At 51.7% G+C, this 20,746-nt stretch overlaps 6 protein-coding genes across 6 annotated transcripts; 4 read left to right on the top strand and 2 right to left on the bottom strand.

Annotated features, from left to right (window-relative positions):
• Positions 1-42: 42 nt before the first annotated feature.
• Positions 43-1,457, top strand: SEPMUDRAFT_62303 (uncharacterized protein; the record flags this gene model as incomplete). The annotated part of the gene is made up of 4 exons (XM_016909595.1): positions 43-640; positions 823-958; positions 1,050-1,134; positions 1,236-1,457. The coding sequence occupies 4 exons, from the start codon at positions 43-45 to the stop codon at positions 1,419-1,421; spliced, it is 1,005 nt and encodes a 334-aa protein (XP_016762295.1). The 3' UTR covers positions 1,422-1,457.
• Positions 1,458-1,871: 414 nt separating this feature from the next.
• Positions 1,872-6,097, bottom strand: SEPMUDRAFT_62300 (uncharacterized protein). The gene is made up of 3 exons (XM_016909594.1): positions 3,924-6,097; positions 3,703-3,871; positions 1,872-3,653 (listed from the first exon to the last, which is right to left on the bottom strand). The coding sequence occupies exons 1-3, from the start codon at positions 4,778-4,780 to the stop codon at positions 2,007-2,009; spliced, it is 2,673 nt and encodes an 890-aa protein (XP_016762293.1). The 5' UTR covers positions 4,781-6,097; the 3' UTR covers positions 1,872-2,006.
• On the bottom strand, positions 5,066-5,959 carry SEPMUDRAFT_41476 (nitrilase family protein; the record flags this gene model as incomplete). The annotated part of the gene is made up of 1 exon (XM_016908828.1): positions 5,066-5,959. The coding sequence occupies one exon, from the start codon at positions 5,957-5,959 to the stop codon at positions 5,066-5,068; it is 894 nt and encodes a 297-aa protein (XP_016762294.1).
• A 127-nt stretch (positions 6,098-6,224) lies between the features above and the next one.
• On the top strand, positions 6,225-8,399 carry SEPMUDRAFT_147976 (Oxysterol-binding protein). Its single transcript, XM_016904629.1, has 5 exons — positions 6,225-6,529; positions 6,608-7,006; positions 7,067-7,369; positions 7,454-8,183; positions 8,240-8,399. The coding sequence occupies exons 1-4, from the start codon at positions 6,482-6,484 to the stop codon at positions 7,883-7,885; spliced, it is 1,182 nt and encodes a 393-aa protein (XP_016762292.1). The 5' UTR covers positions 6,225-6,481; the 3' UTR covers positions 7,886-8,183; positions 8,240-8,399.
• A 3,645-nt stretch (positions 8,400-12,044) lies between these two features.
• Positions 12,045-17,225, top strand: SEPMUDRAFT_40463 (peroxisomal-coenzyme A synthetase; the record flags this gene model as incomplete). Its single annotated transcript, XM_016908785.1, has 2 exons — positions 12,045-16,171; positions 16,355-17,225. The coding sequence occupies 2 exons, from the start codon at positions 12,045-12,047 to the stop codon at positions 17,223-17,225; spliced, it is 4,998 nt and encodes a 1,665-aa protein (XP_016762291.1).
• A 403-nt stretch (positions 17,226-17,628) lies between these two features.
• Positions 17,629-20,591, top strand: SEPMUDRAFT_154977 (ORMDL-domain-containing protein; the record flags this gene model as incomplete). Its single annotated transcript, XM_016907596.1, has 7 exons — positions 17,629-17,785; positions 17,967-18,128; positions 18,209-18,271; positions 18,731-18,762; positions 18,938-19,523; positions 19,649-20,007; positions 20,063-20,591. The coding sequence occupies 7 exons, from the start codon at positions 17,629-17,631 to the stop codon at positions 20,123-20,125; spliced, it is 1,422 nt and encodes a 473-aa protein (XP_016762290.1). The 3' UTR covers positions 20,126-20,591.
• Positions 20,592-20,746: the final 155 nt, after the last annotated feature.

Genomic DNA, 20,746 nt, shown 5'->3' with positions numbered 1-20,746 from the left:
CACAACAACTACAAAGAAAAAACAAAATCAACAACACCAGCAATGTCTCCCACCCCACAAATCTTCACAGCACCCTCCGAACCCTTCTACAAATGCAACCCTCCCATGGTCCTCGGCGAATCCCCCATCTACCGCGCCTCAGATTCCACCTTACACTGGGTCGACTGCCTCATCACTCCTCCCGAACTACACATCCTCCACCTCGATCCCACCACCCACCAACCCCTCGGACCGAGCAAGAGAATCTCCCTCTCCGACAGCGTCTCCGTCCTCTTCTTCCGGCAATCCCATCCCAAATCCTACATTTGCGCCTACTACCAAGGAATCGCATTTCTCGACGAAGACACTGGAAAACTGGAAGTTGTCAAGGAGATTATTCCGGCTGAGGAACGGGGGTTGAGGAGATTTAATGATGGGGGAGTGGATGCGAAAGGGAGGTTATGGCTGGCGGAAATTGATGTGAGAGCTGCTGCTGCTGTTGATGCTGTTGCGTCTGATGAAGGGAAGGAACGCGTGTTGGAGGATTTGGGCGAGCCGGTGGGGAGGTTGTGGAGGTATGATTTGGATGGGACGTTGCATTTGATGGATCGGGGAGTGATTTGTGGGAATGGAGTAGGGTGGAGTCCGGATTGGAAGAGTAGTGAGTGTTTTTTTCTACTACTCTATTTTCATTTTTTATTTCTTTTTCCCAGAATGCTTTTCTTTTTTTTTTTTGGAGAGAGAGAAAGACAGAAAGGCGCGAAAAATGCGTACTCACCCCAATCACCTTACCTCCTATAAAGATATCCAACTGACTCTGGTGAAAAAAACCAAAAACAACAGTGTACTTCAACGACTCCGTCGGAAAAAAAGTCTTCGCCTACAATTTCCATCTCGAATCCGGTACCATCTCCCACAAGCGTCTCTTGATCGATAAAAGAAACTCACCAGGAGGAGAACCCGATGGCATGGTGATAGAGTAAGTACAAGCCAACATTTCCCTCTCCCTTTTCCCAATCACAAAAAACCAAAACACCCAAATTGACAAGAATCAAAAAAACTACCCAAAGCACAAACGGAAATCTCTGGATAGCAATGTACGCCACCTGGCGCATCATGGCATTTACACCACAAGGCGAAGTTTTTGCCGAAATTGTACGTATCCTACTGCTGTATTCCCGTCCTTCCCGATACCAAAAGAAAAAACAAAGTCTAACCCTCCTGCCCCTCCTTCTCCTCTTCTTCTTCTCCAACAGATCCTTCCATCCTACAACATCACCTGTCCAACCTGGGGCGGGCCCAATTTCGAAACTTTATATATTACATCGGCTTCGCATCGAGGGACTTCCGAGCCTCCTCAAGAGGGAGATTTAGGAGGACATGTGTATAGTTTTACGCCGGGGATTGCGAGAGGAGGTGCGAAGGGGGAATTTGCGGGATAAGGGGAATGTGAAATGGGAAAATGGAAGGGAAGCAAGGGGATTTTTTGGAGAGCTCTTCTCGCCGCAAAAGGAGAGTGGTGTGTACTCACTCACTGGACGTGAATTGAAGAAGGGAAGATTGGTGTAGACGGTGCGCCGATATATATATATATATGTATATATACACCTCGGGCCAGCACCTCAGCAGGCGATGAGGGCTGTTTCTTGCCTCTTCCTCGAGTAGACAATTGAACCGCATCTTCTAGATTTGGCGCTCTGAAACGCGAGAAAGGGAGGAAGCGAGAAAGAGAGAAAGACGGGCTATATGTATTAGCTGTTTGTGGAGAAGATATATTGATGTGAGATGAGAAAAAAGAGTTGAGAGTGCAGCTACTGACAAGTGGGTTTATCCATATCCATGGTAAAATGCACTTCTCATTGCGATACAAGGGTGTCTTCAAGCATTGGAACCACATTTCGTCGATTATACGACACATTTCTAGAGACGAAGCACGAAGTGAGACCACAATACTCGGAGTTGCGGTAGCGGCAGGATCAAGCAGGATCAAAACAGCCAGTACTCCATCCTGTTTAATCGCTTCTGCGTTACTCTTTGATCAGCTTGTTCAGCTTCCGTATCTCCGTCCATCGAGACCAGGCGCCCATTTCCAGCAAGTTCATGCGCCTCATCTTGCCTGAGGGATGACCAATGATCACAGCCTTCCATTCGGGGTCGCCTTGCCCCATCTCCGTTTCTTTATTGCTCCGAAAAGTGCCCATGGTGAAGTTGGGAATGACCTGAACCTCCTTCCATCTCCACAATACAATCAACAGCATGACTGTGACTGCCAATAGGATGGCTGCAACAATAGAGATAGCCGTTTGAGCACCATAGTTGTCAGTGACTCGCCCGGCCGCAACGGTAGAGCCAGCTGCCAGGAAGAATCCCAGAGACTGTGCAGCGAACCATCCCGCACATACGCGTGGAAACGAGGAGTAATTGGTGCGGCGCTTCTTTGCGATAATGGTCATGGACTGGACACGATGTCTGGTGTTCACTCCAGGCTGTAAATCGCACGTGTCAAATGTCTCCATGATGAGTCCCACGCACTCTGCAATCCCCAGGTCTGCGAGAAAGCCGACCAGTCCTGCAAGGATAATCACGGCGCTCCAATGCACGGGTGGTCCAGAAGACGACAGACAGAAGCCCAGGCCGGCGAATGGCAGTAACAACGTGAAGATGGCCCTTCGAAGCAAGTGAGAGCTCCAGGTAACCCTGGGCTGGAAAGTCATGCTGTCTGTTCGGGCAGGTGTTACACGAGCGCGACTCAGTAACGAAGCTTGCGTCAGCGGCATGGCGAGTGCGGCTCCGGTGGGAATAGCTAGCACAGCCAGGCCAACCCATTGCGACGGCCAGCGGTATGAGCGGGAGAGCAATGCTCCGAGCAGAAGTATCACAAGCGTCAGTTGAGCCTGTATCCAGCCCAGGTAGGCCATGAGAACAAAGAATCCAGGCTGGAGAACCATGCGTTTGGTGAGTATGACACCCGCCCACACTTCCTCGAACCACCATTTGGGTCCATCGTTTGAAATGTGGAGTTTAACTTCTCCTCGCGCGACGCGTCGCTTCAAATGCTTGGTTTCGTCCTCGAAGAATTGGGAAATAGTTCTTCGATGCTCTGATTTTCTGGTTTCCGGCGCGATCGTGTTCACCAGCATGAAGAAGGTCAAAAGCATAATTGTAATCCAGAAGCCCCAGCTCGGATTCAGCTTGGAGATGACACAGGCGCCGGTGAAGAAACCGACGGAGAGAGAGCTGCTGAAGCAGAAAGTCCACATGCCAAGCCACGCTCCCACTCCAGTCCCTTGACGTCGAACATCGTCGTACGCTACAGTCTCTTGATGAGGGCGATCAGACATGAGAGATGCTCCCCATAGGTCCCATAAGGTCGGCAGAAAATTGATATTGGCAAAGCCCAGAGCGAACCCTGTCAAGGCACGAGGCAGCAATAATCCGGTCCGGTATAGCATGTGCGAGCCGTGCGGATGCTGTACAACCATCGCCTGCGGTATCTGTAGCGGCAGCATGGCCCCAAAAGCGATCAGTACGTAGGGGCGCCTGCCGTGGAGCAATGGTAGCGGCCAGAATAGCAATGTACTCAGACCAAGTCCTGCAAATAGTAGGACATTGCCTAGAATCACCCAATGCGACTCATCATCAAGCTGATACTGTATGCGGGGTACCTCACCTGCCTGTAAATGTGTCAGTGCGAGTTCAAGCTAAGGGTGACAGTGCACCTACGTAGATTCCCGCGATGAAGCCCACGAATATGGTGTTTAGGCAGGCGATAGCCGAAGTGAGACGCTTGCGCCTCAGGCTCCATTCTCGAGCGATAGGACGGTGCATATGATGATGGAAATTGTCCTTGACACTGACGTGATTCCGGCGAGGATGCTTCAAGCTGATGTTGCTGTCGAGGCGGCGATCAGTCAACGGCTAGTGAACAGGACAGAGATGCTTACATGGCTTCAGGCTTCCCAGACTCGCGCTTGTAGCCCGATTCCTGGGCAGCCAGGCGGTCTGGAAAACTGTGCAGCTGTTTGGATTGAGCGGGCAGCGAGTCCATTGAGCGCAGAGTACGCGTTGGCGCAGCCGGTGGAGTATTCGCAGAGCGATACAGTAAAGGTGGTGTCGGCGAAATTGACTGTTTGTCGGAAGACGAGCTCGTCGACTGTGCCATCAAATGCGCTGGAAGCGCATTTATGGTCGGCGTCGTGTGCGTGAGTGCTGGAGGTGTATTTGAGGCATAGCGATATGGATTTGGATTGGGTTTAGGTGTCCTGGTGCCTTTTCTAGGTGAAGTAGGCTGCTGATTGCGCAGCAGAAACGGGCTCGACTGCGCGGCCAAGCGCGGCTGCAAGTTACGTGTCCCCGGCTTTCGCTCGAGCTTTGGTTGTGCGAGATGTGGGTGCGGGCTCTTCAGCGTTGTGGTAGCAGGACTGAGGAGCTCTTCGTATGATCTGGGATCTTTCTTGGGGAAGCCCGGCGGCAGGGGATCTTTGTCGCTTGGAGTAGTGGAGTTGTACTCAGATGACGATATCTCCGGCTGGCTCAACTCTCGCCTGGGTCTGGCAATAGCATGCGATCGCACACCAGAAGGTCGCTGTGAGCTGTCCGAGTAGGATCGAGGATGCTTTCGCAGTGTCGGCTCTCTGATCTCGGGCGTTGAGCCCGTAGGTCGGTACCTCAAGTCGTTGCTCAAGGAGGCGGGCGAGATGTATGTTATCGGCGCGCTCCTATTCTCATCGCGAGTATCAGTGGAGCGTACTGGCTCGAGCCATGGCAGTCTCTTCCTCGTGGTAGTGTCTCCACGGGCCATGGCCAGCTTTCGTGGCCAAATCAGACTGCTCTCAAGCCTGGGTAGTGGCGGGTGAGAGGGAACGTGTAATGGAGTAGTGATAGGCTGCAGGGAATAGTCCAGGTGATCGCTCAGAGGGGCGAAGGATAAGGTAAGGGTAAGGTAGTGAGGATTTGCGTGTTGAACCCGAAAGACGGCTGAGAATGAAGATGCTAAGTATTCGAAGCAAGTGCGTCTTTTACGTATGACTTCCTACCTCGCCTGCTCCTTCATTATGTGCCTCTGCCAGTTGCTGCTTCCGCACGACTACTCCTCAAAGCGCACCTTACCAGCGCTGACATCTGGATACACGTCAAAGCGACGCTGAGTGTTGACGGGAATGCCCGTCCTCGACTCAGCAAGTGTAGCGTTGTCCAAGTCGGCATACGTGATACCTTCGTGTTCATCCAGCTCAGATTGAATCGAAGCATTTGGATTGACCACCATCGAGTGTCCCCAGGCATTGTAGTCCGCTTCCATGTCTCGCGCAGGGCTGCACAAGCCGACGTATATTTGGTTGTCCATAGCTCGCGCGCGCGCCTGCAGCTCCCAATGCATGGCGCCCGTTGTGAGGTTGAATGCGCCTGGGTACACCAGCAGAAAGGCATCCTTTCTCGCGCCGATCATGGCCAGCTCAGGAAACCTGATATCATAGCATATAGCCACAGCGATCTTGCCATACTCTGGCAGGTCGATGAGAGTGACCTTGTTGCCTGGCGACAGCACCTCGCTCTCGTGGAACGAGATCTTGCCCGGTATGTCGATGTCAAAGAGATGCACTTTGCGATGCGTGCCGATCAGATTGCCATTGGGATCGAAGGTCAGGGAGGTATTGTAGTACTTATTCGTCTCCTCCCAGTACTCGGGGATGCTGCCGCCGACCAGATATGTCTTGGCCTCTTTTGCGAGCTCGGACAGGGCGTGGAAGGAGGGTGCTTGCTCTTTGGTCGGCGGCGATGGCAAGAGCGTTTCGGCGTATTTCGGGAAGTACTTCGTTCCATAGGGACTGTTGAAGCACTCGGGAAGCACGACGAGGTTGGCGCCCTTGGACGTGGCCTCGAGCACTTTGGAGCGAGCGCGCGAGAGGTTGGCCGCCTTGTCTGCTCCGGTCGCCAGCTGCACCAACGCCAGCTTCAGCGGCTGCTTGAGGAGTTTCGCCATGGCGCCCAGCCTGTGTGTGATGATGGACGGGCGGCGGTATGCTGTCAAGAGTCAGTCAGTTCGAAGCGGGAGTGTTGGTTAAGGTATGGTCGAAACGAATGTGATTGTCGCAGAGTGTTTGGCCGCTTGGCCGATCAGCACAGCAATCCCGTCGTGGGCAGCTTCGCGATGGTATGCTTGGCGTGGTTGCTCATGAATCTACTGCGTCTACATGTGCTGAGAGAACAACATCCGTAGTCATCCTATAGTCTGCACAGCGTCGCGATTGCAGTCTCGATCTAATCGGGCACTCACAATGAGTCCATGTTGTTGATTGCATGGCATGTGAGAGAGTGGGCTTAGATATGGCCTACGTCATGATTTCCTCCAAGAAAAGGGCCACGAGCACAGCCTCCAGCAGCGCAATCAAGCGTCACTACGGTACCGACGTGGCCAAAGTGTTGCGTGGCTTCGTACAAAAGGAGATATATTGACGGGTCAGCCGATCGGTAGAGCATCGTTATTCCATCCAGCACACCAAACATGGCAGACACGAGCGAGCAACAGAGCGGGCTCAAACAGTTCCTTGCAGTAGGTCAAACATCGTGGCCGAGTCCTGTATGGACTGGACAGTATTTCCGTGGGCCGTGGCTGATGCAAAAGATGTAGTCGATAGCGACGATCAAGGGGGATCTCTCAACCATCACTGCTCCCCCCTTCGTCCTCGCCGATAAGAGCACCACTGAATTCCCGCGTTACTGGATCGAGCAACCAGAGCTCTTCAACGCTCCTGCACACGAACAAGACGCTGCCAAGCGTATACTGGCGGTGCTCAAATGGTTCCTAGCCAGCCTCAAGTCGCAACAGTATGCCGGACGGCAGCCCAGCCAAGGCGTCAAGAAACCACTGAATGCCTTCCTCGGTGAAGTCTTCATTGGCGATGTGGGCGCAACGGAAGATGACCAAACCCATCTGATTGCAGAGCAAGTGAGCCACCATCCACCAGTGACCGCATGTTACCTGTGGAACGATAAGCATGGTGTGCGGGCAGAAGGCTACACTCGGCAGGTAAGATTCTCCCCATCCCACGCTGAGCATGTACAGCAGTGCGCTGATGTCTGGGCGCAGGATATCCGCTTCACGGGAACAGTAAATATCACTCAGATCGGTCACGCAATTCTGCACCTTGATGCGTTTGACGAGGATTACCTGATCCCCTTGCCCAACGTGAAGGTAACGGGCATCCTCACCGGCAGCCCTTACCCAGAGCTTCAGGGCTCCTACTCCATTGTCTGTTCCAATGGGTATGTGGCCGAGGTCGATTTCAGTGGAAGGAGGATGTTCGGCTTGGCGGGCGACAAGAATCATGTGACTGCAGCAGTATACCCACCCCAGGACAAGAAACACAAAGAGCCTATCTATGTTGCGCAGGTCAGTCTCCGCAAGCCATCCCCCGCCCCCTTGGTAAACGACATATGTAACATCATCGCTGACTCTGGTCGGCTCACCGCTCAGGGTAATTGGTCGGAGCAATTCGAAATCAAAGATAACGCTGGAACCGTGATTGACACGTACAGCGTAGCATCTGCCACAGCAAGCCAGTTCCGTACGTTGCCTATCGAACGACAGGATCCATGGGAATCACGCAAAGCCTGGCAAGGTGTCATTGCAGCCATCAAAGCGGGCAACATGCAGGAGACTGCGGATTCGAAAAACAAGCTAGAAAGTGCACAAAGGGAGCTGCGTAAACGAACTGAGACCGCTGAGGAGTCCTGGAGAGCTCTGTTCTTCACCAAAGAGACTGGTCACCCAATTGCGGAAAAGCTCCTTGCTGAAGCTGGCAAGAATCTGGAAGTACAAAGCACCGTCGGTGTCTGGAGGTTCAACCCTTCTGCCGCAAGTAGTTTACAGCGGCCGTGGAGAGGCGACTTGACGCCATTTGGTTGAGCGCGCTGCCCAGAGACTTTGACGAGTTTACGATAATCTAGACAGGGCTTCAAGCTTTCCGCATCGATCTTTGCAACTCTTGACGCCCTTCCAAGCTGGTCTAAGCATGCATGCCAAGCGTATTCTGCACTCCTCACGCCCAAACAAGCAGTTCCAACATGTACGCCAAGCTTCACATGTTGAAATTCTTCTGGTAGCGCCGCTCTCTCTGCATACCAAACTTAGTATCCGGAGGGTTTCTTGACCGTTGAGTTGAAGCTGCCGTCTCCGCGCGCCTTGGCAAATAAGTTCCATACAGGTACGTCTGATACAGGTGTCTCCCTCATGTCTTGCATCTCTCTAACACTACAGTAGTACCATGCGCCACTACTGTATCAATCTCTAGCTTCATGTAGGAATTGCGCCGACTAAAAGAAGTTTATGACAGACACGTCAGATAGAGCCCCCCAATAAGGAAGTGATGTCGTCGGATGCCAAGAGATGACGACGTGCGGCTGGCGCAGGAGAGGAGCGCAGGTGTGGTTGGTGGGTGCGACGTGCCTGGGGCTTTTCGGCCAGCCCCGGCCGACGCCCCTGAACTGAGATCGACTGGTCCGTACTTCACTTGTGGCTTCGCCCGTTCCTGGTGGCTGAAGCGCTAAAAGCCTTTGGGCATTCATTTCCCCGGTCCACAACTCCTCTTCAGTCTGTCTTCACATAGGAGGTACACACACACACACCAGGGCCAACCAGAAGACATGGCGCAGTCTAGCACAGATGAAACCGTACGGAAACAATGCCACTCTCTATCCGAATTTACGACTACACCCCCGGCGCCAAAAGAAAAAAAAGAATATCATCATCGCGAATCTATTGTTTGCCACGCGATACGGACGTCGCATCCATATGACGGGTCCTCGTCGGATGTTGATTGAACAGCCGGCCAGGCCCCCTGCCCCCTGGTCTTGAGTGCTACAATAGCGCGAGAAGTCTGAACCGGGGAGTTAAAGAAAGGAAGTAATGGATTGATGGATCGTCATTGATTTCTTTTTTATTTCTCTTTCCCATTTATGCTGACACTGCACAACACGACCCTTCCGGGACCTGCATGCAACAGAAAGACCGGGATAGGATCAATCAGGATAGAGATAGAGAGCCCCCCCTCTCTATCTCCGGTAAATATGCCGATATGCAGGCAAGCACGCACGCACGCAGCTAGCAAGCTAGCAAATCAAAAGATCGACTTTTTCGATTTTTAATAAAAAAAACGTTCTCGCCAGTTCCTAATATATTACTATCTTCAATGATGTTCAGAGCCGCTCCGCTCAGGCACTTGCTTTGCCTACCTATGCAGCCGCCTGCATACAAAGAAAGACATCGGAAGATATGTATACTATGAAACCCCTGGATCGGGCTACCTACTTTGGTCACAATCCCACTTTTGCTAGTCTTGGCTAACCTATATACCCTAGGTACCGTACCTTAGCTAGCGTCGTCGCAGCAAAAAGCTGCCAAGACAAAGAGGGCTATCTTTTATCGTCAAAAAAGAAAAAAGCCGGCGTCAAAAGTCTAAATGCAATGTTGGAATGCATCCCTTATACACACGAAAAGATGTTGTGCATATACTACTGCTACGGTAGCTACCGTAGTGTCAGTTGTGCAGAAAAAAAAATGGTACATGTACGTACCTTTGTACATTTGTACATTTGTACATTTACGTACCGTTCTTTTTCCTTCTTTTTTATTCTTCTTCCTTTCTCTTTTTCTTGGCAAAGCAGGCAAAAATCGGAGAACCCTCGCTCCCTCTCGCTCGCCGGGTACGGTATCGATAGCCTAGAATAGCAGGTGTCAAGGATTTTGGGGGGTAACCTAGAAGCTACCTGGTAGGTATAAACTTGGGTAGACTAGCAGGAGGAGGTAAGAACTATAGTATAGTGTACTGTACTATACTGTACCGTAGTAGGAGGTCTTGGACAGGGTATGTGTAAGAGAGAGAGACGACCGACTATCTGCTCGAGGGTATGTACGTACGTACCTGACCTAGATACTTTTTGCTGTTAAGAAGGATTACAACAAAAAAGGGAAAATCAACGGCTATAGCGTAATTCGTAACCAAGGTAGACTACAATGCAAAAAACTTTCTTTTCGATACCTAATTAAATAGGAAATTATCCGTCTGTATCTCTCTCTCTCTTCCTCTTTTCGTAGAATTCGTCGGTCAATCTCAATTACAATCTACCTCTATTACCTACCCGTAGACCAGATATATTTCCTTCTTTTCAAAACGTTAGGAAAAAGAGACAAACATCGCGAGCGGGCTACAAAGATACAGTACCTCCAGTACCCATTGTATCTTTGTACCTATTTCTCACTTCCCCTTCTAGTAGGTAGTCCCATCGTAGATAGGGAAAGACACAAAACGAAAAACGGCCCTTTTACCGTTTTTACCGTCTACGAGATCCATAACTAAGGTACATGTGTACCGATAGGACAATTTTCCTTTTTCTTTTCTTACCCCCCTTCTTTCCTTTTCCTTTTTAGTGAGGTTTCGACTAGTCTTTAGTTTCGAGGAACGAGGTCCGGGGTTCGGAGTCTCCGAGAAGTAGAAGTGAGAGAGATAGAGAGAGAGCGGTACGGAGCAGCGGAGGTACGAAGGTACGGGGGGCACGGGGGTACTTGATACAACGTACCTTTTTCCTAAAACAGACAGGCACGCTCGAGGACGGACTAGTAAAAGGAATTCATTCTAGTTTCGTTCTACTAGAAAGCTAAGATTATGTCTTGTCTGAGCTTGTTTGAGTTGAACAAGAGTTGCTTCTATGCTTGGCTTCGAGATATTGTTGAGAAGAAAAGAAAAAACAAACAGAAAAACAAAAACACCAAAGCTTAAATCGATCGATGAAGTATCTTTCTTTTTTGGATAAATTGAAAATATGTCGGTAAGATTGCGGACATATCTCCTGAAAATCAGATGTGCTCCAGAAAATCAGCAATCTAGCTAGACAGCTATAGCATTCTTATCAGATCCGGAGCGCATCTTCTTCTGCTCCTTATACAAAAACATGCATCAGATACCCATATCCGTCATATAGCCCGTAGGAGAATTCGTTCGCACGATTAATCAATGTGAAGAACCAGAACGCTGATGAATCAACACACCTTTTGCTTTTCCGCTGTGGATACGTATCGGTGTCCCTGAACTGAGAGAGCCACCGATGCCCAACTAAACCCCCATCACAACAGACAGAGACCATTGCAACCATGTGGCGAGATAACCCGGATCATTCTCGTCGGGCAGTAAGTGAATATGAGACTTGTTGAGCAGAGAGCTAGCCGACCGTCTCTCTCTCTCTGTCTCAATCAAAAAACCATCCGAGCAACTTCGAAAAGAGATAGCGCAGCGCAACGCAGATCGACGACGACAACGACGACGGGGGTTTATTCTTTTAGTCCAAGCGAGTTTTGGCGGAAGAAGATTATGCACAAACTCCTGCAGGTTGGACCCACTAGTCTTTTTTTTAAATGTGGGGCCGCTTGTTGTGCCCCTAAGTCCAAAGTAATATGTCACTGCATCCGCTTTCTAAGCCTCAAAAGTAGGTCGTTACACAGCAGACCCACTATTTAACGAATCTCTGCAACCAAGCGAAAGGACCAAACGAGATGATGATCTCATTGTAGTCTCTGGAAGTGTATACCTGCGTCCCATGTGTGTAACTGGGAGCGTTCGAGTGGTGAGAACCCTCGTCGGTTTCATGTTGATCGTGTACCTGAGGTTTGATATTCCCAGCTTCGCGGAGGTATCGCCTAGACAGGCGTCAAAGGTAGGTAGGTTACCGTAGGTAGAGGTCTATGGTTCTTCGACAGGCAACTAGCGGGCGTTCGTTCATTAGCTTCACTGCGCTCCTTTAGTTCCGACCCACACATACGACTCCCCTAGACCAGTTGAAACCGTATCACACACCCCGATCTTCTGCCATTCACTCTTGATCCTCATGTGGGGGTCGTTGAGCCCGTGGTGCTGAGATCGCTGTCGAACGCCGTGCTTGTTTATCGATGTGCATGAGTGCTTAGCCACGATGCCGCGTTCAATGGACATATAACCTGGAGTTGTCACTATCTGAGGATGAGCTCCCATAGCCTCACCTCCTTTCGTCAATCATTGGAAAGTGTCGTCCTTGCAATGGCAACCTTCCTCTTCGACTCGTCGATTGTCGACCAGGAGGAGCTACCATTATACCGTCAATTCTTGGATGATGCCGTGAATTCGCCATTCGACCACCAGACTTTGTTGTCGAAGATTCCTCGACCGACACAACCATCATATGGACCCCTAGCAACATTATCAGCACTTATTGATACCAAGTCAGGCCCATGGCCAGTAACTGGTATACAACGAGCACACACAGCTCTGTGGAAACTCCTACCGGAAGAAGCAAAAGCTGGCCATGGACCTCCAGCAATCCGAGCATTGCTAGAACACGTCTCCCAGCAATGCAAATCAACGTACTCGAGTCTGCTCGACTTATACCATCCTGGATCGACAGCAGCTGCGATTCTCGACCCGGACACAGGCCGATCGATTCAGCATAATGATCTGGCTTCCACGATCAGTACCTTTAGATTACCCATAGCACACTCACCAGGCGGACCGAAGCCCGTGATCGCGATATCTCTCCCCAATGGACCACTACTAGCGATGACAGTACTAGCTACAGCCACCTATTACACAGCCGCCCCCGTAGCACACGGGAGTGGCGTGGGAGCGGAGCAATTCAAAGCAGATGTGCTTCAGTCGAAAAGCAATGCAGTACTTGCGACATCCGCCGACGTCGCGCGACTTGGTCTTCGGGACTCATGGCTTGCCGATGCAGGCATTTTAGTCTTACTCGTCGATCTAGATCAGGATATGAGGCTTCGTATCGCAGATTTAGATGGCCGCGACATCATCCAGGAGCATACATCCCTTCCACCGGTCCGCAACACTGCTGATGATACGGGTATTATGCTCTTCACGAGTGGAACTAGCGGGACGAAGAAATTGGTGCCTTTGAGCATCCACTCCATGGTATGCGGTGTCGCCATGGTCGAGCAATCATGGGGGCTATCTCCCACGATGCGATGTCTCAATCAGATGCCTCTGAACCACGTCGGTGGCCTGATTCGGAATCTTTTTGCGCCGGTCTTCTCGGGAGGTTCCGTAATTTGCTGCAGTGCTTTCGATCCGGGACTCTTCTGGGATTGTGTCGAAGACTTTAGCCCAACGTGGTATTATGCTTCGCCTACGATGCACCAGATGATCCTCGAAGCTGGGCGTGAAAGGCCAGAGAGTGTAGCCAAGAGTCAGATCAGACTCATCTGCAATGCCGCTGGCGGGCTTCTGCCGAGTCTAGCCCTTCAACTTCGGGGCACTTTCTCTACCAGCACTGTCAACTGTATTGTTTTGCCTAGCTACGGTATGACGGAGTGTATGCCCATCTCCACGCCACCTCTGGACTACCAGCTCGATCGGACTGGTACGTCAGGAGTCACAGTCGGACCAGAGATCTGCATTCTGAATGGTAGAGACACGCCAGAAGCGACTGGAGAGGTCGGACGGATCTGCGTTCGGGGATCACCTGTGTTTGGTGGCTATCTCAAGGGAGACAATGTTATCGACAAGACTTGTTTCAACGCCAACGGCTGGTTCGACACTGGCGATATGGGATATCTTGATAGCGACGGATACCTTTTCATCACAGGCCGTAGTAAGGAGGTCATCAATCGTGGAGGTGAACTGATATCTCCCTTCGAGGTGGAAGAGGCTGTGGTGGGTGCTGCCAGTAAGCCAGGGTCCCCAACATATGGACGAATCACCAAGGCTCTCGCTTTCTCGGTCAACCACGATGTTCTGCAAGAAGTCGTCGGCATTGCCGTGGCTACGACCGAAGGTGCTCTTCGACCATGCCTACGCACCATACAGGAATCAGTCAAGAACGTCCTGGGACAGGTGAAGGTCCCCGTTGCTGTTGTTTATATGGACGGTGGTGTGCCGACGAACAACAACAAAGTACTTCGCATTAAGCTTGCTGATCGTCTTGGTCTACCGACAATTTCCGACAGCACGGCACCAGCAGGTCGACACTTTGAAGCAGTCTGTCCACCACCGAATACTGCTCTGAGCGTCTCTATCGCATGCCGGCCGCTTGCAGTCTCGCATGACAAGCTGGCAAATGCTTGCAAGATCGAGGTGCCAGCCAGCTTCGAGTATTGGATCAAGCATTCTGACTTCTATGCCGAACTTGTTCTGGCACCCAAGGCAGCAGGCGAGAACGGGGCGGTGAACAAGGACTCACTCACCAACAGCATCGCTGCGCGCGTCGATGGCTACAGCATTCCAGTCAAGATCCATCAGCTCGAGGAGCCTTTCTTTCGCGATACTCGGGGCAACATAGACGAGGCAGCCGTCGCTGCGAAGTTGACCAGACCAAGACCAACTGTCGCGGCATCAGCACCAGCAGCACCATCGATGTCAACAGAGGATACAGTCAGCCGCATCTTTGCGCAGGTGCTATCACTATCCATCGAGGAAGTCTCAAGTTCATCAGACTTCTTCGAGCTCGGTGGCGACTCCATGGGTGCAGGTCGACTCCTTACCATGTTGCGCAAGGAATACCCTCTCCGCCTGCCAATCAACACCCTTTTCACGAATCCCAAGGTGTCCCAACTTGCACGGATCATCGATGAGAAGATGCCGAAGAACGCGGTCCCAAAAGAAGAAAACATCGTTACTCGAGAGCCAGAACATCTGCCAGGTTGTGAAGAGACCTACAGCTCTAGCAACGTTGCGCTAATGCTGCTCCAACTCGTCCCTATGGGAATATTCTATCCCATGAAGCGGGCCCTGACATGGACCATCTTCATGTACATGCTTACCGAGACCAGCCACTGGATCACCAGCAAATATCTTCCAGGTCGTCTTTTCGGCTTGGTACTTTCCATCACAATCGGCAGCATAATCACTCGAATCATAGCACCTCTGGTCGCTATCTGTTTCAAATGGCTGGTCATCGGCAAGTACAGGCAAGGTCTCTATCCAATGTGGGGATCGTATCATACTCGATGGTGGTTGGTTCAAAAGACCACGGCGGTGGCGGGTATGGGTGTGTTCGGTCTCTTCAATTGGTCCCGCGTTCTCTATCTTCGGTTGCTAGGCGCTCAGGTTGGGAAGAACGTAACGGTGCAAAAGGGAGTCATTGCTGGCGAGTGGGATCTGATCACGATCGAAGACAATGTCATCCTGGAGCGAAGCATTATCCGGCCTTTTGCTGCAGAGAGGAACACTTCGATGTATTTGGGCAAGATCCACATTGGAGCGAATGCTTCAATTGGGCTTGCCTCAATTGTCGCCGCTGGCACGTCTGTTCCGGCTGGAGCTTGTATGGGTCCAAACTCATCATCATGGGAGACCGAAGCCTTCGACGAGGCTAACCGTGATCTTGCGTCGAGCCGAATCAAGGGGACCCATTGGACGCTCGAGTACATATTGGGACTACCACTTGGCTTCATCTGTACTTTCTGCGGCGCTGTGCCATGGCTCGCCTGTCTGCTGGCACTTGTGAAACGGAAGCCGACTCCGAGTCCAGATATGTTCCATTCGACGATCCTCTGGTTTGCTTCTAAAAACCGGGTTGGCTACCACTACTTGGCCCTAGCGGCCAACGTTGCACTTGGTCCCATGTTCTTCTTCGCCGCGGTCTTAGCATTCAAGAAGATGTTCGATCTCTGCCTCGGCAAGGTGAAGCCAACGAGCGAGGAACGTAGCCAGATTGATAAGTTCAGGATGGGATGGATCCGAATGGTCATGCCGTCGGCTCGATTTCATAAGCTCACTGAGCTATTCGGCACCCATTACAATGCGACCTCGCACTTTGCGAGGGCCATGGGCGCCAAGGTCGGCAACAGGGTATACTGGCCAGGTACTGGTCCATCGATCCAGGACTTCGACCTGCTCGACATTGGTGATGATGTTGTCTTTGGCTCCCGCTCACATCTAGTGACTTCGGATGGCAGCGGTAGTGACTATGTTCGCATCAAAGCCCGTGCCATGGTGGCAGATCGTGTTGTTCTCCTTCCAGGTGTTGAGCTAGGAGAGCAGACAGTGATGGGAAGTGGAGCGCTTACGAAGCGCAATACTCGATATGCCGACGCCACCACATGGGTCGGTGCGAAGAAAGGTGAAGCGATCTGCCTCACTGCCGATGCTTCCTCTGCTACGCCACCGAAGCTAGAAACTCCTTTCAACGACAAGCAGAGCCCCTTCTCCAACACGTCGAGTATGAACTCTACCACCACAACCTTGACCAACATGATGAATCTTGGATCATCGAGTAGCAGCAGCAGCGTCATCGAGAAGGGTAGCAAAGAAGACTTCCAGGCCGATCACGGCTATACCGACAAGTCGAAGCACTCCGCTGAAAGTGTTATTGAGCATCAAGGACGAGAGTCCTCCAGCTCCGAGGAAGAGTCGACACCTTTTGGACGGGCATTTTACGAGGGTAAGGCATCGTATCGGGTCTGGAGCCAGTTCGAGATCTACTTGTACTCCACTGCCATCAGCGTCATCAACGGTGTTTACTGGAATGTGGGCTCAGTGTCTGCGGTCCAGGTTGTTGCGCGCTTGTATGAAGAGCATAACTCCGTGGCCCTAAACTTTCTGGGCAAGACCTCCTATCGCCCAATCGCGATTTACGTCTTCTTCCTGGCGCTCATTATGGGTATCATGGCTCTGCAAAGTATTATCGTTATTGCTGCCACGATCGCTGCAAAATGGATTCTCATGGGCCGTAGGAAGCCTGGAAATTACGACTGGGACAAGTCTTCGTACTGCCAGCGTTGGCAACTCTTCCTGAAGCTCGAGACTTTCCGGAGACACTGCTACGGCAGCCAGGGCATCCTCGGTCTTCTGACTGGTACTCAGTGGATCACAATGTATTTCCGCGCTCTGGGTGCAGATATTGGCAAGGACTGCGCTCTGTTCGCCGGTGGTCTACCATCTCTGATGTTCACTGAACCAGACTTGATTACCCTTGGCGACCGCGTCGCTCTTGACGACTGTTCTGTCGTTGGCCATATCAATACGCGAGGCAGATTCGACCTCAATCCGCTGTCCATTGGCGCGAGGTCTGTGCTGCGCAGCGGATCGCGTCTCCTATCTGGTGCCAGAATGGAAGAGGATTCGTGCTTACTTGAGCATACTCTCATCATGGCTGGAGATGTGGTTGAGGGCGGCACGACAAGCCAAGGTTGGCCAGCAGATGATTTTACCGCGAGTCGCATGCCCACGATGGAGACAGCTCGACATTGGCAAGTGAAGGCGGCATAGGCGTGTTTCCATCCGCTTATTCTTCCATCTTGCCGTCTGTGTTCATCTTGAGACGTTCGAGCGGCTCTCGGGCGTTGGTGGTGATTTTTGGCTTATTGCCGAAGCATTTTTGATATGATACCCATAATGAAAAGAGCTGGACTTACAGCCGTTCCTGCATCGACACTGTCGTTCCTGATTAGCTTGGCATGTATTAGACTGCACACTATGACTCTAGGTATAGTAGCAATATGCGATAGATAGATGGTCGGTAGGCGGAGGCGTCAGTGTGGCGCTCAAAGAGCTATAGCATGTTCTTCTTCCTATTATTCCTTGTTACCTGTAGTACTCGATCCTGCTGATATCATTGCGGTGGCCGAGGCATGTAGCGGCGGAGAATGATGATGGTGATGGTGATGTATACATGTACCAGTATTCAATGCTGGTACATGTATGCCAAACAGGAATGCCAACTGATCTGGCCACGCGTACACATGTCGGGAAGGCGCTCGTAGTTGCAATGGAAAGCGCTCTCAAGTGCAATGGCAGGCGCAGCTCGTACTTCCGTGCTCTCGAGGTAGGTATGCCATGCCCGGCTGGGTCCGAAGAGAGTGGAAAGTCAGGCGTGGCATGTGATGTGGCGTCGGAGGGCCGATGCTGAAGTCGAATGCTCTCGCCGTTGCGCTTGTGTGTTGATAGGAGGTATGGTATCAGGTACCGTAAGGTAGCATCTGTTATTGATTATTCTGCCTGAGGACACAGTGTGCTGGCATAGGGCAGACTGCGGACTCGCGTCCCCGACAGGCATCTTGCCTGAACACGTGCAGGGCGCAGAGGTTCCCGTCTACACGAGAGTGAAGACAGACCCTTTGTTTCAGGTTCCCGGTCAGCGGGAGCTATCAAGTATAATAATTAGTTCGAAGGGTGCGCGCGCTACACGAGTGCAGAGCAGGCCGCACGCAAAGCTGATGGATTGTTGTCGAGAAACTGATCATGTCACGGAGTCCGAGATGACGATGATGATGATATTGATGACGATGATGCCGATGAGATGGTGATGAGCACAGGTGAGCCCAGTTCCAGGAGGACCTATTAACATTATTGCAGCCTGGCGGTGGCGGATGAGCTGTCATGTCAGCAGACGCGCGCGGTCTCCTCTGGACGCGGGAACTGCATCCGGACCACTAGTAGTAGTCCGACAGTGGTGTAGTGGGCGATGTTCGGTTCAATGGGCAGTAGTACGGCGTGGTATAGAGTAAGAGTAGGTACAGGTAGCCTGAGGTACCAGGTGGGTAGGTATTTTTGCTAGGTAGTCAGCGAGGAACGGGCAGGCTTTTCAGCCAGCACAAGTAGGAGAGAGTCCATGTGAGAGTGTGGACTGGACCCTGGCGGTCTCCTAGTTCCAGTCTTGGTAGGAGGTAGGAGGTACTAGGTCGTTCTAGTTATGTACTAGGTCGCTCAACTTCCAGTTGTGACGATGCCCGCGATAATAGACCGTTTATTACATGTCATTATTGTGTATCCAGTATCTCAACTGCCACCTCACACGGACAACGTCGTACGTTGCCATTGCATTCACTTCGGACCACCGCAGCGCCCGCCCGCTCCAGTGAAGCCTCCTCCCAAACTCCCCTGCACTCTCTGTCTCTTGTCTTTGTTCCCCACCCCATCCATCACCACTCCCACGGTCACCTGCCCTTCTCGTGCTCCGGTGCTGAATCTTGTACCGAGAGTACCTAGTGAAGACCGTGCCTGCCGACGGGTCTGGAATCCACGCCACGCCAAGTACCTTACCTTACGGTACCTTACAAAGTGCCTCCCAACCTACCTTAGCCAGACACACCTTAACCATTCCTTGCCCGCCCGCTGCTCTCAACTCTCTCCACGACACAAACACAAACACCAACAAAGCACTTCCTTTGCCGATACGTCTGCCCGCAGCTCTCACCACCGCCATCTTCGCACTGCCTTGCTACCGCACGCTCCCCTCCCACAGCCACCGAGGCCTCCATACCGCCATTCTGGCGCCGCTCCTATTCTTACCACATCGCAACCGGTCTTCCGACACCGCCGCCAAACTGTCTTCCACATTACTCCAGTCGCGGGGCGGCATCACCTTCGCGGAGGGAGTCAACACAGCCCCGCCACCGTGCGTGCAGACCGCCGAGCGCAGGATGAACACCAGTAGTAAGGACAAGGATCAACAGAGGCGGCGGAGAAGTAGCAGTTTGATGTATCATGAGCCTCCGGAGAGTCTCGAGCAACAGTCAGATCAGGCCGTGCTGCCCAACCTGAACGCTCAGTGGGTGAATGCGAAGGGTGAGTCCAGCTTTTTCCGCTCTCAAGAAAAGCAACAGAAGTCCGGAGGAGGAGTAGGCCAGATTTACCAAAAAGAGGCAATACGGGTGCATGTGAGTGTGAGCTGACACTATGTCTTGCTGCAGGCGCATGGATGATTCACATCATTCTCATCCTCCTGTTGAAGATTGTCTACGATATCGTGCCGTCCATCACCCAAGAAACGTCGTGGACTATGGTCAACATCACATACATGGCTGGATCATACCTCATGTTCCACTATGTGCGAGGCATCCCTTTCGAGTTCAACGCTGGAGCCTATGATAATCTGAACATGTGGGAACAAATCGACAACGAAGACCAATACACGCCCGCAAAGAAGTTTTTACTGGCGATGCCGATCGGACTGTTCCTGATCAGCACACATTACACGCATTACGACCTGGCATACTTTATGATCAACTTTCTCGCGACGTTAGCGGTGGTGGTACCGAAGCTACCAGCGGTGAGTACTCTTCCCCCGGTGCGAGAATTTCGACACAACCTGATGTGGTTTCTAGTTCCATCGCATGCGCCTCGCGGTCTTCAATTCACCTCCCGGGTCATCAGAAGGAGACAGATAGCAGAACCGGGCGAGGTGCAGCAGGAGTGCTTCCGGCACACGGCGTTTTGGGATGGGAAAATTGATCAAGGATCACACCACAGCGGACTTGTACTCATATGTCAGAACATCTGTCTGGCGCTTTAGCGACCTTGCGCTCCTTTGAGATACCATTACCACATCGGTAGAGGGCACTAGTATCGCGAACGAGGCGAATGCCGCCGTCCACTTGTATGGGCAAATGTCTTGACGGAGAACCTCATATGAAACCTGTTCAATTCTCACTGAAAGGGTGCATGCTATCTATGTAGTCCACATCTTTCTTGTCTTGGAACGAAACTTGGGGCAGACGTGCGGGCGGCATGAGGCGGAATTGATGTGAGAGATGACTCGGATGGTGAGCCGAACATGAATGTCAGCCTCCACAGTCTCCAGTCTCCACTGACCTACGTGGCGTGGCTGTGAAACTCGTATAAAGTGGTATAATTCTCGAATTTCTCGTGTAAACTTTCTTAGTGTAAATGTAAGATAAATATACATCCTTGTCCTTTCCACCCTGTGAAGTCTGGGCATCACTATTGGATTGTACCCATCTTCAAAAGTTCATCTCCTCATCTCTCATGTTTACATTATTGGCGCGCGG

Source organism: Sphaerulina musiva, assembly GCF_000320565.1.
Source record: "Sphaerulina musiva SO2202 unplaced genomic scaffold SEPMUscaffold_3, whole genome shotgun sequence".
Taxonomy (NCBI): Eukaryota; Fungi; Ascomycota; class Dothideomycetes; order Mycosphaerellales; family Mycosphaerellaceae; genus Sphaerulina; species Sphaerulina musiva.
Note: the sequence above shows the minus strand (reverse complement) of the source record. Positions and strands in the feature narration are given on the sequence as shown.

Bases quoted from the DNA above. Each gene is read 5' to 3' on its own strand.
- SEPMUDRAFT_62300 (XM_016909594.1), bottom strand. From the start codon at position 4,780: ATGGCCCGTGGAGACACTACCACGAGGAAGAGACTGCCATGGCTCGAG. The intron at 3,872-3,923 runs GTAAGCATCTCT...CCGCCTCGACAG, and splicing joins TCTGGGAAGCCTGAAGCCAT to CAACATCAGCTTGAAGCATC. The intron at 3,654-3,702 runs GTAGGTGCACTG...ACACATTTACAG, and splicing joins GCTTCATCGCGGGAATCTAC to GCAGGTGAGGTACCCCGCAT.
- SEPMUDRAFT_147976 (XM_016904629.1), top strand. From the start codon at position 6,482: ATGGCAGACACGAGCGAGCAACAGAGCGGGCTCAAACAGTTCCTTGCA. The intron at 6,530-6,607 runs GTAGGTCAAACA...CAAAAGATGTAG, and splicing joins GGCTCAAACAGTTCCTTGCA to TCGATAGCGACGATCAAGGG. The intron at 7,007-7,066 runs GTAAGATTCTCC...GTCTGGGCGCAG, and splicing joins CAGAAGGCTACACTCGGCAG to GATATCCGCTTCACGGGAAC.